This window comes from Aphis gossypii, chromosome 2 (assembly GCF_020184175.1).
Source record: "Aphis gossypii isolate Hap1 chromosome 2, ASM2018417v2, whole genome shotgun sequence".
NCBI classification, from domain to species: Eukaryota; Metazoa; Arthropoda; class Insecta; order Hemiptera; family Aphididae; genus Aphis; species Aphis gossypii.
Genome location: NC_065531.1, coordinates 70,473,830 through 70,492,718, shown reverse-complemented (window position 1 = coordinate 70,492,718; position 18,889 = coordinate 70,473,830). Strand labels below are relative to the sequence as shown.

The following is an 18,889-nucleotide window of genomic DNA, read 5'->3' as shown; positions in this document are numbered from 1 at the left end:
TGTATTAGTATACGTATATCACACAAATAACTTTGAATATCTATATTGGTATATTGGTAGCCGGGTAGTTTTTTTTCTTATAATATTAAACTAATCAGGTAATGCGTAATGGGTTTATTTTCTTAATAATGTATAAATAATATACAGTTGTCATGCTAAAATAGGTACCACTAAATTTAGTTAAATATTATTAAATCAATTGGATGATCGGGGACGCAAATTCAATAAAAAATCTGGGGGTGCTTGAGCTTTTCTATTATTTTTTCATGAAATTATCTTATGATGGATAGATACTTGTTACTATTAAGGGGACATCGCACTCGTGTGTTTATGTTGTCCCCGTCTAGTCATATTATCAAACTTTTAGGTCAAAACATTATCTGTATTTTCTCGTTGGTTTTTTACGATTTTTTAATTTTTAAGCAAGTCATGAGTGTAAAAAATATTAAATATTTGAAAATCATCATAAGTATAATATTATATTAACCGTTGGCTCCGTCCCAGACCGGCCAGACCACCCATAGTATGTATATGATCTATAAGCAGGTAAGAGACATGTTATCGTTTTACCGACATACCTATTATCAGTTTTGGCGAACGTAGTTCATGTTGGGCAACGTTAGAATAAATTTGTCTCTTACGGTCTACGGATCAGCTCGAATGTAGTATTATTTTACGAAATCGCGCACTAATCACAGTAATAAAATAATATCTGTTTTTTAATTAATACAGGACAGGTTACCTATCACATTCACAATAATAATAATAATAAATATTCCCAAGAATATCCCTATCACTTTTTCATAATACGTCGACACGTCGTGCGCACTATCATTTTGAACTTCCGAATGATTATTATTGCGGAATAATTTATTTATCATTATTATTATATTATTGTCGCAAGGAAAAATGATAAAACTTACTCGTAGTACGCGCACAGCAGCAGCTGACGACTACTACCGCGACTATGAATTTTCAAGTTGAACCTGTTCGCCGTTCGACTATCGTCGTGTATTTGCGTTTTCTTTAAATCGTCTGTCGATCCGATCGATCGCAAACTGCAGTAAAACGATTCCGAGTTTGACGCGCCACCGCCCGGCCGATTTGCTCCTTCGCCGCAAGCCTTACAGTCTAGAGCACACCAATATAGGTGTATCATTACAACATCGCCGATCGCCGTCGCGTTCGGCCCGTACGTCGATCGACATTGGGTGAGTACCTACCTATGTTTGTAACCCGTGATCTGGGATTCACAGATTGTGATTTGTGATCTCGATCAAAATTCCCGTTGGGGTTGTCATCTCCTTTCACCCCTTCACTGGTCAGGTTATCCGGTAGTATCTGTTTGCGTGCGAAGACCTTTAACAAATTTGCTCGCTCGTGACAATTTGTGCTATGTTTTGTTTTTAAAAATTTCTGTTCGCGTTACTGTTTTGTCGCGATTTTGTTTAGTGCCTTTGGGCGGCTTACTGGACTACTTGAAAGGATAATTATGCATAGAATTTATTTAGTTTTTCATTCTCCATCAGGTGACGATGCAGTGTAGCATTTGTCGACATTTTCTGCTGTCGTTTTGTCTGTTGCCAAGTTAAACGGACGACTTCACCATGCCTACAAACGGTCACGATCATGAAGAACTGGTGGTACTGCCACCAAATGCCTTGGATATGAGAACAACAGGAGTGAATAACAACAACAACAACAATAACAACAATAATAACCAGGCGTTCAATGTTAGAGACCGCTTGTTTTATGCACTGTTCTATAAGGCTACCTTAGGGTATGCTAGAGTATTCCCAAGATCTATGAGGAGGCTTATAGAATTTGTATTTTTATTAAAGGTAAACTTTTGCACTATGCCAAATGTCAAAGCTTACAAATGTTTTAACTTCTGTTATTTTTTTATTCTAGGCTGTTTTATCATTTTTTGTACTTGTTTATGTGCATATGAATTTTTCACGAATGCCAGCCAACTGTTTAGACCATGTAAAAGATGCTTGGCCTAGAGATGGTATATTACGAGTGGAGATTATTCGAAGTTATCAACGTAGTTATGCAGAACAAACAGGCACGATAAATGATTTGTTCACCGTGGAAAAGTCTTATGAACGTGAATACAAACTAAAACGTTTAGATTCTAGTGAAGAGCAATCGACATTGTTAAATCGCTATACTAAAGCTAATAATCCCGAGTAAGTACCTACCTACCAGATTATTATTAATTATAGAATTTGTACTATTGTTACATTATTGTTGTATGCAATTAATTTAATAGCTATTGAAAGAAAATTTTCTGAAAAGTTACTAATTAATAAAAACTTATATTAATATTCAAGTTTTTAGAAAATATCTCCAAGTAATAAATAAAAAAAACAAAATAATTATTTTTTAAATTTATAGTTTATCAAACAGGTAAATTAAGAGTATTAGGTATGTTTCTATGAGTTTACTTCAACTTTTTAAATTCATTATTTTTCTTGATAATTTTTATATATTACATTATTACAATATTATGCTTGACATTATACCTAGTAAGGAGTTGAATAAAATAAATAAATATCTCATTTATACCTAAGTCAATTTTTTTTTTTTATGGCTCTTGTACTGGTACTATAAGTAACCGAGATAGTAACTATATTGTAATCATAATTTATTTAAAAAATATTTTGAAACCTAATTTCTGAATCTATTGTAGGTATTTTTGAATATAGTTGAAATAATTATTATAATTTATTTTAAACTCAGAGAAATTGAATATGATATAAACAGAATTTTTAATATATGGTGGTGTAGGATTTTTTTAGTTTAATTTTCTTATAGAATTACAACCCCCAGAGCCAATTTAGAAGTGTTACAATGTATTTAGGCAAATCCCATCTATCATGATTATTATTATTGAAACATATTATATAGGTTTAATTTTTACAAAAAAAAATAAATTAAAATTAATATTTCCTTCAACAGTGAAAATACATAAAAAAAAAATGCAATTTTAATTGCATATTTTTTTTTGTTTGATCTTAGTTCAATATTAAAATTTATTAAATTTAAGTTTTAAGCACAAAATAAAAAAAATGTACATCGGACTTGATTTAAAATATTTAATACTAATGTTAAGTAAAATTTAGTGTTTCAAAATTATTTTATAACTAAATATTTTTTTCTAGGAACAAAAGAGATGTTGATATTGAACCATCAACCGAAGAATTAGATGAAAATAAATTTCAAGAGACTAGTACCCCAAAACCTAACTTGTTTAACTACGTGTCATTTGCAAATTACTTAAGTGTTGGAGGTAAAATTTATTTTAAGTAAACACAAAATAATATTTTTTATTACACAGTATAGATTTTTATTGGTGCCATAGGAAAAAGTGTTTTTGGCAGTTGATAATTATGATATGGTTATAGTAGTTATTACTTATTACCAAACACAATTTTAGTTATTTTATATTATTCTAATTAATTCGTAAACTTATTCTTATTATTTTTATTATAATTAATTTATGATTGACATAAAATATTATTCTAATTTTTTTAAAAGTATTAAGGTTTTATAAATTGGTGTAATATTTATCTAATATATCTACAATTACGGTTGTGTATCAAATATGTCCACGACTTAGATGTTAGATACATAAACTCTGTTCACTGAGAGACTAAGACAATTTCGTGCATTCTTATGACTGTAATATAGGCATTCTGTTAAAAATCTGTTTGGGACAAAAATTTTTTAGTATATTATGTAGTGTTATGTAGATTGTGGCAGAACACAACATTATGGATTGTAATCACTTCAATAAAACACAATACTGTACAACTTGCACTCAATTTAGAGTAATGGTTAATTAGTAGGTATTAGCCCTCAAGTGTTTTAGTGGTGGGGAATAACAATATTTTGTTTTTTGTATAGTCCTGGTGTCTCGGAAAACAAGGGTATACACTGCGTTAAATTAATGTAAAACTTAAAATACTATTTTTTTTCAATTTCTTTATACTTAATATTATTCACTTATATTATTATTATATTTAATTGTTGTAAATTAAATTAATTTTACCAAAAACTGTTAAAAGTATTTGATCCTTTTTTGTATGACAATTATTTACTATCTATACTAATTATGCAATAAAACGTTTTTATTTTTTTTATTCTTAAGATTTGATAATTTAGTGTAAAGTTCAATATAAGTTATTAACTTATATTAAAAAAAAAAAAATTTTCTTCAAAAATGTTTTATAACCATAAAATAATTATTTATAACTATCTCCCCTCAAATTTATTTATATTTTATCATATTTCAAAAAAAAAAAAAAAAACGTTCATTTTTAAATTTTTAATATGTATTTAATTTCCTCATTATAATTTTGATTCTATATTTCTCTGAGTAGTTTCATACATATTATTTGTATTTGCTTATAATTTACATAGAAGTTTTAGCTTATACAGGTATTTTAATTAAATAAGTTAAACTAAAGTTTATTTAAACATAATTAGTAAAATGTTGTGAAATTGTTAATTGTAACAATGATAATCATTTTTACGTTTTTATTGTTTTTAGGTAAACCTGAAAGCTAATTAATTTTCTAAATAAATGCCTTCTTATGTAAAGTTATTTTTATTATTTAAATGTTGTTATCATAATTTACTATGTTGTCTAAGGTCTTGCTGTGTTAGAACTATTTATCCTTGATTATTAACTATTCTATATAAATTCAATATAAATATGTCTTAATTTAAAAACTCTCAAACTGTTCATGGTACAACCCATGTTTAATTTATTAAACAGTATTAGAGTAAAAAAGTTCAATTCTGAGTTCACAGTAAAAAGTTTTGTTATGTATATTTGAGAATATTTCATAAGTTAGGGAATATTTAACTTATTCTGAATATTTTGGAATTATTTTGTAAATTTTGAGAAAAAAATATTAATTTATTATTAATTTTAAAATTATGGTTCCCTGGAAAATTTTTTTTTATCTTTTTGATACAAAAAAATACTGTTTTCATGATTTAATATTATATTTCTACTCTTATTTTAACTTATTTTTTGTTTAATATGCTCAGTGATAAATTTTTAAGAAAAGTTAGGTGATGAAATTGTTTTTAAAATTAAATTTGTTTTGAGTATAAAAACATGAAGTATTACTTTAAGTTGTAACTTTTAAGAGTTCTTTAATTATTCTTATAAGTTCACAAATTTTAATATAATTTTACAATAAATAGATAATTGATGGTTATCTTAAAGCATCTTTTGTCTTATATAGATGAAAAAAAAGAAATGTTTAGCAGTACTAGTAAGATGAATCGTCATTCCACCAGTAAATCAAATTTCTCACTTACAGAAGACTCAGCACAATTTCGTTCTACCAAGGTATGTGTATTATTCCATTTGTATCTCCTTTTATATATAATATACATGATAGTAAAATAAAATATTAATCTGTTTTAGTATCCAAATAGTTCTATCAGAGGTGTATTGGGAATTGATAGTAATTCATTACTCCAGTCTCCAAGTACCACATTACCTCCAATTGACGACAATGATGGTACTTATATTATATGAGTTGTGAAATGCATTTGAATGGTATTTGTTGATGAAAATGTATACAATTATTTTTGGTTTTATTTTTTTAGGAATATTTTATGAGAATTACATTGTTGAATATTCTTTGGAGTATGGGTTTTTGCGTTTGTCACCCAATGCTAGAACTCGGTTAGGAATTCCAGTAATGCTTGTAGCCCTAGAGCCCACTCGAAACAAATGTTTTGGTGATTCAGTGGGACAGTTTTTCTTGGAGTATTTTCTTGGCTATGACGACTTACTGATGTCCTCCGTTAAATCACTAGCTGAAAATGAACAAAACAAAGGATTTCTGAGGTAAAGACTATATTATAAAATTTAATTTATAACCTATATGTAGATAATAATTTTCATTTTTATATTTCAGAAATGTTATTACTGGAGAACATTATAGGTTTGTGAGCATTTGGATGGCTAGAACGTCATATATTGCATCATTCTTTATAATGGTTGTGTTTGTAAGTATAAGCTTATTATGTACTATGTATAGCTTAACCAATATTACTAATGTTTTGAGTTGTGCCTTACAATAAGGGAGGTATTCACACATTTCGACGACAGCCCTATAAATTATAGGGAGTGGCTCGGTGCGGTGCAGTGGCTGAAATTAATCACGCACTGTGGTTAAGAGTAAGCAACGGCCGCTGCCACTAGTACTCGGATGGGTGACCACCTGGGTACGTAGTGCGCCACAAAAACCTTGCCACACATACATGTGTTCCTAACTGACCGTACCAACCGCAAAAACCAACCGTAAAACACAACCTATCTGACCAACTCTTACCCCTACCACAGTTCATAACCCCTACAATAGCTAATGGCCTTAGTCGCCGGGCTTAAGTTCAATAATAATAAAAAAAAAAAATTATAGAGAATTGATAGTGGTTATCATTAAAAGGGGAAGAGAGTAATAGTAAAGGTGATCTCAAGCTTTAATATTTTATTCTAAATTTAATTTAATTGAGAATATGTATTAGTGATTCTTTGAATGAGCATGGGGTGATGGCTGAAGAGTATGTTTTAGGTTTTAAGTAATGCTATGAATGAATCGGTTTTATTGATTTTATAATGTTTTTTCTTTGTTAATACTTATCCTGCTATGGTGAATTTAAATTAAAAATGCTTTAATACTTAACTTGAGAGTGGTTTATGATAACAAATTGGATCTAGTTGTTATTCTTAAGTAAAAGATTCTCTACAGTACATATTTCATAAAGTAATTTGGAAAACAAAAAAAAACTTTTATTGAAAATTTGTTATAATTTTAAAGTGAATACAACTATAGTGGTTTCAAAAGCTATTTAACCAAATATTTATATTAACATTTTCTATAACTGGCATAATTTTGACTCTTTTTGTACTATTTATTATAAATAATAGACATTTTTTTTTTTTTTTTTTAACGATAAATTTTGATAAAATTTTTTCACTTAATTAAAAAGTTTGGAATATAATATAAAATTTCTCATAAGTTGTTGTTACTGGAATTAATTGAAAAAAATAGTTGAACATGATTCTTCAAATATTGTATATGACTAAATGAGTGTCTGAAGTTTGAATTTAGATGAAATTGGTTATTCAAAAATAAAACAATTTATCGTTAAATGTTTTTAACTTTTTAGTTGTAACTTAAAAAGTATTGATCTTAAGAAACTTAATATATTCTAATGTTATTTCAATTACAATTTGCTATACTTGGTATAATTTTCAAAATATTTAAATTCATTCTAGGTAAATTTATATTAATATTTTTTTATTTGGTATTTACATTTAAAGTTTGATAATTTCTTAATTTTTTAGTTGGTCTAGAACGTTAATTATTTATAGCTAAGGTTTGAACATTAAATACAAGGTTAATATTAATTGAAACAAAAATATCTAAAAGATATTTAAACATAATATTATTAAATACATTTGAAGTGATTTGAAATTTGGACAAAATTACATGTATTAATAAATTATAATGTCTTTTTTATTTTGTTGTAATTCAAAAATATTAAAAAAACTTGAAGTTATATAATATAATGTATATATATAATAATATAAACTTTTATATTATCGTATAATTTTATTTACTCAGTTATTACATTTTCAAAGCATTAAGATTAATTATAGACTCTAGCTTATTTATACCACAAAAACATAGTTATCTGTTCTATTTGAAAAACACTAGTTAAGTTATGTTATTGACTTAGGACTTTTTTTTTAAATTTAAAATATGAAAATTTACTTTTGGAATGATATAAATACAACATAAAATAAGTAAATGTGATATTACGAGAGGAGGAGTCAAAAGGTGTGAATAAGAAGTTGCTGAGTGGCAGCAATTCCAGTATACTGAGAAATTAAAAACAATAATTCATGATATAAGTACAGTGGAACCTCGATAACTAGATTTGGGGTTGGGGGCGAAAAAAAATTCGAGTTATCGAAAATTTGATTTATAGAGGTTTGAGTTATCGAGGTTCCACTGTATTATAATAATTAAGTTTTAAGTACCTATTAATATTATAATAAATATAGTGTTTTTGGCGCAAAATTTAATTCAACCTACCCAATTGCTTGTAACAGAATAAATAACTATACTAGCATTATAAATCTATTTTAGTAATATATGTTGACAGACCGTTTTCGTTTATAATCGATTATGTAATCAACGATGATTTATCATTGACTTAATCAATAATGTGGTACACTCGAGATACAGTAGATTGGTTATCTAGTTTTCCCCTTTTCATAATTTTTAAAGTATAATTTATGGTTATTATTATTTTATTAATTTATATTAATACTCATTCATTCATTGTTTTAAATCATATAAAATTTATTTCAATTTTTAAATTTTCCATATATTTAGATTGACCCTAAAAATAAGGGTCATTAACGAGTAACTATGTTTTCTGTTTAATAAAAATTAATTTTTTTTAATAATTTATGTTTTTTTAAATTGTATAATTTTTCAATATTTAGTTTTTACTAAGCATAAGCTTATGTGTCTCATATATTATGTTTAGGTAACAGCGGGGAAGCGAAATTCGTTTTAGAATTTAATATTCCATAATAACTAATAACTAATAAGTAATAAGTATAAATAATAATAACAATATTTGTATTCTTAAATTAAGTTGTTCTCGTGGTAGTATTCGCGTGTATTATTTTTCAACATAATACGTCTTCGATCAAATTACCGCCTGAAGTCATATATGTGAGATTGCTTGGTAGTAGCGACATAATGATTAAGAAAACCAATAAGAAAGGAGTGCGTGAAATTAGATACGATGTTTTATTCCCACGAGAAATGAATGCCCATATATTCTCTTCCTCCTGTTGCCAATTACTAAAGCCGAATTTTTCCCTTTTCGTTGGATTTAAAAAAACGTATTTGATATGAAAATGCAGTTCTTTTAAATCATCTCAAACTATCTATTGGTGGGGAGCAAGTAATTTATTTCAATTGAAAATCAATTCGATATGTTTAATTACGTGTGTATAATACCATAAATATAGGTAATATAATATTATATGCATGTACATTGTTCATTAAATCATATTTATCGATTTATTTGAAATGAAATAATCGCAATATCATTAAATTGCACGCAATTACCACTCGTAGTTTAAAGCGTTATGTGTAATATAAATCAATAAAACAATGATAATTATGAATAATTATGATATTACTATTTAGTGAGTGTAGGTAAATAGTTCGATTAAAAAATAAAACTGAAATAGTAACTTATTCATAAACATCTTAAATAATTCATAAATAGTAAGATTTAAAAAATAATAATTTGAAAGTTATAGAGAAAATAATTTATAATATATGTAATACTTGGAAAGGATTTAAATTATAAATTATAAATAGTTGACGAATTATAATTTTATCTTAAAGTATGATAGTCAAACATATTTTTTGAAAACAAAATATACTATGTGTTGGATAATCTATACTAAAAACTTCAAAGATTGAATTCTTTGGTGTCATTTATTATACATTTATTTATTATTATTAATTTTAGTGAGGTACTATTTTTTTTTTAAATATAAATTATTTTAAATCTCCGAAATAACAGATTATGTTTTGTTGGTATCTTGTAAAAAAAATGAATTTTCTACAATTCTAAGTTAGGTACTTAAATGTTTTAGATTCTGAGCGGAGCAACGAATATATTGATTTTAAAATGATGAGTTTTTCGTGTATATACACAATAAATAATTAAAAAGATATTTTTGATTTTTACCTTTGAGGGTGGTTTTAGATTGTAAATTTAATATAGTTTGTACTTAGAGTTAGAGAAATCAAGGGAAAAAATAAGAAGAAATAAACAAAAAATTAAGGAAAAACAAAATTGTTTACTCAATCCGATAATCCGATGTATAAACACAGGTATTTGGTACTACAATTTTTTATGAAATCTTCAATTTTTAGCTTAGATTTGAAAATTTAATGCAATGTACCTTATACATATTTCATACTGGAATTAAAGAATTTAAAAAATAATTAAATGATATATATTAAATGTAATGTTTTAAACAAAAATTAAATCAACTTATACCTTAATACCAAAAGTAAAATAAATTACTTTAATAGCTTATCAATAAATTAATAAAATAATGAAAAATCATAAAGTATACATAGTGACATAGGGTGACTGCTCAGAATCATTTTTCGGATACAATGACGCATCATTGAATTACAATTTAATACACCCATTACAGTCACTTACTCAACACCTTTTGTACAGCAGATCGGTATCCACTATCCATTTGCATACCTTTTTTGTGTTTAGGTTGCATTATGTTAGACAGGTTATTCTAACAAGTGTATACATTTTAGTATTGTATTATTGGCAATGACATTTGAGAATTACTTATTAAATCGTAAATGCATAATATTATACTAGCATAAGTTAGGTTAGGTTAATTAGTTAGGTAATTTTTTTATTTTCTTAAATCAATATTCTTTTTTAGTTATTCTCAGTATGGCCTTTGAGTTTTAAGTAACATGACTATTTATATTTATAGTATCATTTAAATTATAAATATGTACAGGATTTTGGTTGTAAAGGATATTTAGAATATTATGTGCAATTTAATAATTAATAATTAAATATAATAACGCTGAACAAGTTAGATTTTCTTTCAAATAGTTTTGTACATTTTTTATAATTTATAGTTTTTGTTTTAGATTAATTAGCAATCAGAAAAGTTACCAATTTTTAATTTTTAAATAAGGTTCCAAAGTTGATTCCAATATAATATGATATGTATTATTTTATTTTTTAGTTACATTTTTTTTAACTGTTGGTTCCTTCAATAGGGTATTAACGTTTGTCGACGGGTAAAAAAATATACGTATGCTAGTTACTGGTATTGATAATAAAGTTATATTTAAAACAAAGGAAAACACTTTAAATTATATGTATTTATAATATAAATAAGAATAGCAACAAAGTTTTTTTCAATTTTGTTTTCTATCGTTGTTTATTTAATTATTTTAATAATCTAGGAATACGTAACTTTCGAATATTAAACATTTTTAAAGCTTGCGTAATCTCATAATGTTGTAAGGTTTTAACCTAACCTAATTTAACTGTCAATGACTTGATACACATGATATATTATAAATGTTAATAATATATAAATTTATTGAAAATTGAAATTAAACGGTTTGTTTTTTTTCTTTCAGACTGTATCGATTTCTATGCTCTTGAGGTACTCGCATCATCAGATATTTATTTTCATAGGTAAATTATATTATTATTATGGTGTAAAATAGATAAATTAATAATTGTTATTATTAAACATTGTTTTTAAAAAATTTGTTTATTATCGTAACATATTTTTTTTCAGTTGATTTACTGCAGTTATTAGATTTTCACGGTTCACTCTCTTTTCCGGCGGCGCCACTTTTGACTGTCATACTGGCTTTGGTCGGTGAGTAAAATAAATTACGATAGTGATGATAATATTAATAATAATTCGTTCTTGTGATTTTTCGTCGCACCCGAATATTATTATTATTAAAACATTTAAAATCCTGTCAAACGGCTTACGCGTCATCGAGGTTCACTGACTTCGCGACGTCCGTCCTCTGAACACATAATTTTATGCATTAACAATTAAGGATTTTGTCAACACGATAACATTGTACTGTGTGGTGCGATGCGTGTGTAGCAATAATAATAACGTAGAAAATAGTGCGGGGGTTGTGGCTTATAAAAGGGGTTTAATTTCCAATGACGATCTGTTCTGTTATTTATTTAATATTTTTATAATAAATAATATTATTCAAATTACCAATAGGCATGGAGGCTATAATGTCGGAATTTTTCAACGATACCACTACGGCGTTTTACATCATATTGATCGTCTGGGTTGCTGATCAATACGATACCATATGCAGCCATTGTCCGATCACGAAAAGGCATTGGCTAAAGTGAGTACCTATATAATATAAAAGCTGTTATTATTGTCGTAGTCGTATAATATATACCTTACTGCAGGGGGTCTGTAACAAGGGGGTGGCAGATTGGGGGATGATATTCTAGTGACCGGTGCGGGGAGGGATATTGGTGAAGGAATTACACGAGAAAGTTGTCTCGAACACGAGTGCATCACAGTTTGACATGAGGTATGGAAAAAAAAGGAAGAAAAAGGGTCCATTGCAGGACGAGGAATACGAAGCGACACTACGGGGATTCCATTGACCGCCCGCCAAGAACTGTAATGAATATACCAGAATTGCACTTTTCTCCCACTCCCATTCACTCTGTGTATCTATAGTATGTGCGCGTGTGCGTAAGTGTGCCAGTCGTCTCTTACAGAAGTGTAACTCGGTGGCTAAAAATAAAACTGCCTGATGTATTACATATACAGGGTGTTTTTATCTTCAATGTATTTTATTTTATATTTTATTTATTTTTGGTCTTATCTGAACTTAACATAAAAACAATTAACATTTTTTTCCTGTTTTTTTTTTTTTTAAAAATTATTCTTCAGATAGATAGTTTTATTGAGTTAATTTGTTTAATTATTTCAAAAGTTTAATCACATATTAACGTTAAGTATAATTTTCAAATGATTGTGTATACCTATTGCTTAGGTTATTTTTTAAAATTTAGGCTGATAGTAAATAGTGCAAGTATGGCGTGGCACCCTATGTATAAATTATATACATAGGTACCTATATATTATATATATATATATATATATATGTGCATGTATTATATGTATATATATGTATTATTATACATATATATTTTATGTATTTCGAAATATTTATAGAAACGCGTGTGCTAGTGTTGTGTGTACTTAAGTATATTGTACATTTGTATATGTAAATTGATTATGATTCTGTTCCAGGTTTTTCTATCTGTACCACTTTTCTTTCTACGCTTACCACTATCGGTTCAATGGTCAGTACAGCAATTTGGCTCTCATCTGTTCGTGGTTCTTCATTCAGGTAATACAAAATGGCTTTTTTTATTATAATTTTTGTTATTATTTCACGATGATGTGGGTAATATTTTGATAATAATTTTTCATTTGACATTCTCATAGTGTTACCTATCAATGTTAGAATGATATTTGTGTGTAGATATAATCATATAGTTTTTGGGTGCTTTTAGGATTGTGTTCTGTTGTTTTGACTAAATTCCAATGGTTTACTTTTTGTCTTATTACACTGTAAATCGATCAATTTTTTTAAATTTTATTTTATTAGGAAAATAAATTTAAAACTGAATGTATTTTTATTTAAATTGTTAAATGTTAAAAAGAAAGAGCGTGTATTAGTATGTTGTATTCAAATATTTTTCTATGATAAAGTATTATGTTTCTTGATGTGTTTTTCGCTCGTACTGCATTTTATTGTTGTAGGAAAATCATATTTTATTGTTTATAGGAGACGAATGTTATTGTTGTACGTTGTACGTCAGTAGTTTAAGTGATGTTTTATTCAGTATGAAATACATAATATTATGTTTTTTTTATTTATAAAAGATATTTAAAATCTGTATACCCAATAAGTAAATAAGTTAACAATTAATGTACTAGACTTGAAAACATGTAGGAAAAGAGTATCCACTACTTTTTAATATTATGTTAATTGTATATTATATATTATATTATAATGAGTCGATAAGGTTTTTGCGTTTTCATCGTTTTTTTTCAGATATTTAATTTAAAGCGTTTGTAATGAGAATATTATAATATATAGTATAGCCTGATGGTGTTTATATCGTTAATATATCGGGACCATCGTGAAGTCTGCTATGATTTCATATTGTTCACATTGCTCAGAGCATACCATTGTGATGCTTTTTTTACTCCTTTTACAGCCCTGTTGATTTTGTTCGTTATTGGTGTTTATAACAGTATTTAAATATATATTATACAAATGTGTTATGAATTCAGACAAGAATTTTAAACATGCATAATACTTTTGAGAACTTCATGGACACGTTTTTCTTGATACGCGCCTTGGTGATGCAGAAATGTATATTACTGTATTATATAAGATATGCAAATTATATTTGTCGTACGTTGATGGTATAGTATAATATTTTGTACCTACCTATATAAACGTTGAGTCTTAATAATTAATCAGTCCGTAAGCGATTCCAAAAAATTAAAAATATGTCTTTCAGCTATTTTTCAAACGTTCTGTAGCAAAGAAAAATTCCACCCTTTTATTTAGGTGAACATTTTCGAAAGTTATATTAATGGATTTGATTTGTGTCTAAAACATTTCTCTCGATTTCTCCTCGTCAGTTCGTTAGCTTCTGTTTTTATCCTCTCCTCCCCATAAAAGCAGAAAACATAACGAAAAATTTTGAGTACAGGTATATTTTCTATGTATATAATATATATACACGTATACATGCTTTTGAGGGGTGTTGCGCGTTCAAACACCATTTCACGTTCGATTACTCATACGATATATATATATATACATTATATGGCTATATAGTTGTTTCTGTTCAAGTACTTATTTAATATAGCAATGTCTGCTATCTACGTACACGGTTCAGTACCTACCCGGCGCGCCAGCGTGGTCGTTTTGCGATTATCATTATTGCTGCCTTATATTCGGGTTTAAATTTGATTTTTTTTATGTAATTTGAATATGAAATCGTCGCGTCCAGTATTGTGTTATTGTAATTAACGGACGAAAAACCCAATGGTCTATATTATTATATTGTGTATGGAAATTTTTGAGAACGTGCGCCGTCGCACACAGTTATGTTTGTACGAGTATATGCATATATATATGTATAGTGTCATAAACAGAATGAATTCCGAGCGTTGACGTCCCGAAGGGTTGATGTGAAATTTCCATATAAATTTAACAAAGAGCACGGTCCGTCTGTCCGTCCAACACCTCTCACTCGTGCTTTTCATCGCGTGCATATATACTTTATGATCGAATCGTTTTTTCGTTTATTTTTGTCATTATTATATTTAATGCATATTTCTTTTAGGGCAGTCGGATTTATCATATAGCATATTATAATAATAAAATAATAATATATTCACGTAAACCCTGGGACGGGTTACGAATTATTTAAATCTGTATGATTGTACTGTATTATAGAAATTATACCGTTGTAATTATATTATGTTTCTACCATGTGACACCAACGCTCTTACCTATATTATTAGAGTAATTAAATATTACGATTAAAATATTAGTTTTGTATAGTTAATAACAGGGTATAGGTATTAGTTATACGTTACAAATATTATCTCGTTATTGTAGAAAAAGTAATGTTAAATACAATTTCGATTTTTCTTAAATGTCCGTTAGAAATTAAATTATAATTCGTATTTTTATTGTATTATTTAACACTGGTTTTATCTAATTACCTATCCTTAAACAATAAATATTTTTCATGTATAATTTTTAAATATATTATAGTACTATAGTCTATAATATATTAATTTTTTAAATATTTGTATCTCTTATATTTTATTATATCTTATATAGATCTTGACTATAATGTCAAAATTGTTTATTTTTCTAAGCGAAATATTTATACCTATATTTTTTCATGTTTGAATTAGAAAATTTTTAAATAAATATATAATTTATATGAAATTAAAATGCAACGTTGAAAGTTTTTCGATTGACTACCTACTATACTTACTATCAAGTATTAATTAATATATAATAGAAATATTTTGTCGTTTTTTATGTCAAGAATTAATTTAACAATATACATTAGCTAATATTTCTGTTATTTTTTGAAAATTGAAATCGTCTAAGATGTTGTAATGTTTATAATAAAGCACAAAAAATGCGACATTTTTGTCCTTCGTAATGATATAATTTGAATACGCATATAATATTATTACGTGATTTATACTTTGAAGCTTTAAATAGTATTTTATTTTAGATATTTTTTGTGTGCGCAATTATGTCGTATGTTGTTTCGTCTATATATTGTAACAAAAAATAAACACCATTCCTAGTTATTACACATTGTCTCTGACCGTAGCTGAGTTCAAATTAAACATTTTAATAATAGATTCAATAACGCATACTATGATTAGTCGCTAGTATGCGTTTCGCAGTTATATATATTGTGATGTTGTCTTGGATTCCCAAGATTCGTATTCGTACATTCTTTCATTCTTTCTTGAAAAGTATACAAAAATTGTATATCGTTGATGGTCCTTGGTTAAAATAGCCCGTGCATACCATGCATATTATGTTATGATTGTGTAGCCGCTGCGGTACTTGCCAATCGTATACATACGGACGGTCAACCGGAAAATTAAAATGCATCTTCAGGGTCTTTTTCACTTTTTTGAGTGCTGGTTTACATAACTTAATTATATATTTATATCATGTACTTACGATTTACATAATTGTAGACCGTTGTGTCTTTACAAAATTTGAAGTTTTGAACAGTGTTAAACATTTTCTTCTTATTTTTTTTTTCGCAGCATTCCATGATTTACTTTTATCACCACTATGAGCTGCCGTATGTGCTGCAGCAAGCCCAACTGCAGCAGGTGATCATCCAGCGGCAACAGCAACAGCATCATCACCAACATCAACACCAACACCAGCCAACTGGCGGGGATTCTTTGCGGCCTGAAGGCAGAAATCCTATGGAGGTGACCATCAGGCCGGTTGTTCAGAACTTTAGCCTGATGAATGGACTAAATAACCTTGGACGTTTGCGGACGGTGCTGTTGCGCCGGAGGAGGGTGAGGACTTTCGAGCCACCACCGCCGCCGCCTAACCCAACCCCAGTTACTCAACAGAACACGTCTCCACAGTCTCCGCGGACGCCTTCTGATACGACCGGAAGTGCTAGTTCGGAAAACGTTACGGCAGCGGCGCCCACTGTCACAATGCAATAGTGCGCTTTTATACCCTCGATGAGCTGCCAAACTACCTACCACCTATATACCTTACATACCTATCTTACTTACCTATAATACTCCTACTACAACAACAGTAACCACTACTACCATAACGACGATGACAGCAATTGCTACTACTGCTCCTCCTGCTATTATTGTAATACAGTTTTTACAATGCCGCGCAGATTAAATTATAATATATATATATTATATATTATAATAAACACATTAACGCTCTATAATCTGTGATATATGATACACGTGTGATAATGGTGGTGATGACGACGAAGACATGTAAAACGATGTATATAATATGTATATATATATCACGGGATTCGAAACGGCAGCGGCATATGTATAGCGATCGTATAATAATTATTATATATTATGTTGCTTTTGTTATTATTATTATTATTATTATTATTTTGTATTTTATATTTACTTCTTCTGAAAACGGTACAAGTGAGCGTCCGGAGTTCATCGTTTGTACGATAAATAATATTTATCATATTGTAATAATATTATGTTAATCGCCGTTCGCACAAATTCATTCGCGTGATTGCGGGGCCAAGTGAAATTGTGGTTGCTCTGCTGCTGTCGTCTTGCTGTGACGGTGAAAGTAGTATCGGAAAATATAAGTGGTGACGGAGCCCGGGAACGTTTTTTCTTATTTTAGGGTTGTATTTGTTTTTATTTTCACTCTACCTAGTTTGTAAATTACGATTGTATATTTCTTTTTGTTCTATAGCATTTGTAATTAATATATATATTTATATATATTATATGTTAATTATTATATGCCACTTGTTATTTTAAAATATTGATATTATTATATAATTATACCGCCGTACTATAATATATCGTGCAGTGTATATGTTGTGTATGACGTGTACGTAATTTTTTCGAACATTCAATTATATTATATAAACATGTACGAAGTTTTTATTGTTTTAAATGATTTTTTTTCTATCCACATAGGACACGTTTCATTTGTTCCTCATCCACTCGATGTCAACAGCACTGTAGACAATAAGATAATATTTCATAAGCGAATATTAATTAATCGCTAGCATCGAATATGCACACCGCCTTAGAGTAGTATTACGAAGTAGGCCGCGTCTGAACATATGTTTTATTGTTCATTCAAAGTCAGCAGAGATCCGCAGAATCGCGTGTGTATCTGTCCCAGTTTTACGGAAACCGGCGAAGTCTGCAGCTTACCGCAGTATTTATGATTGACAACTGACAAGTGGAATCAAACACCAACACAGGTATACACGTCCTACATTCAAAATCGCATATAGGGGCTTACCTCATCTGCTCCACGTCGGTACACCCGCCAACTGCAAAGATAAATCGTTGAAAACCAGCGCATGCGTAATTATAGTACTATTATTTTTCGTTTTTAATAACGACTCGGTTTGTGTTTTATGGTCAGTATCAATATTAAAACAGATGGGTTTCGTTTAGATTTCTGTAATAAAAAATGTATTTACAGTTTCAGTTGTACCCGGTTACAACAGTATATAATATACACTTTGATTTGTCGGCCCGGAGCGTTTTACTTTTAAATGTAATAATGAATAATTAACTTATTCAAGCCCTTTTTAAGCGGACTGGTAGGGAGGAAGTGGTTGAAGTATAAGCAAGCAGAGTGCTGGGTTCCTACCTCCCTTAATTATTTTACATTTGAATGCATAATATAATTGACCCAGTGGGAAGAAGAAATAGTGTTTAATGCCGAAAAAAATAATTAAGTGTACGGTAGGTACTAGATTGGCGTATATAAGGAGAGCGTAAATAAAATTCCACCGACGTTTCAAGGCAGGGAAATATAGCTGTTGCGGCTTCGAGGTGAAATGTCAAGGTTTCTCGACCAGGATATATATTTATATATAGGTAGTATATATTATGTACAGTATATACCAT

The 18,889-nt window shown here is 28.4% G+C and overlaps 1 protein-coding gene across 1 annotated transcript; it reads left to right on the top strand.

Annotated features, from left to right (window-relative positions):
* The first annotated feature begins 814 nt into the window (after positions 1–814).
* LOC114123330 (membralin) lies at positions 815–17,894 on the top strand. The gene is made up of 13 exons (XM_027986259.2): positions 815–1,211; positions 1,530–1,841; positions 1,912–2,192; positions 3,168–3,295; positions 5,265–5,371; positions 5,450–5,546; positions 5,635–5,878; positions 5,949–6,039; positions 11,271–11,328; positions 11,435–11,518; positions 11,888–12,020; positions 12,947–13,046; positions 16,535–17,894. Exons 2-13 carry the CDS (start codon positions 1,608–1,610, stop codon positions 16,955–16,957), a joined length of 1,980 nt encoding a protein of 659 aa, XP_027842060.1. The 5' UTR covers positions 815–1,211; positions 1,530–1,607; the 3' UTR covers positions 16,958–17,894.
* Positions 17,895–18,889: the final 995 nt, after the last annotated feature.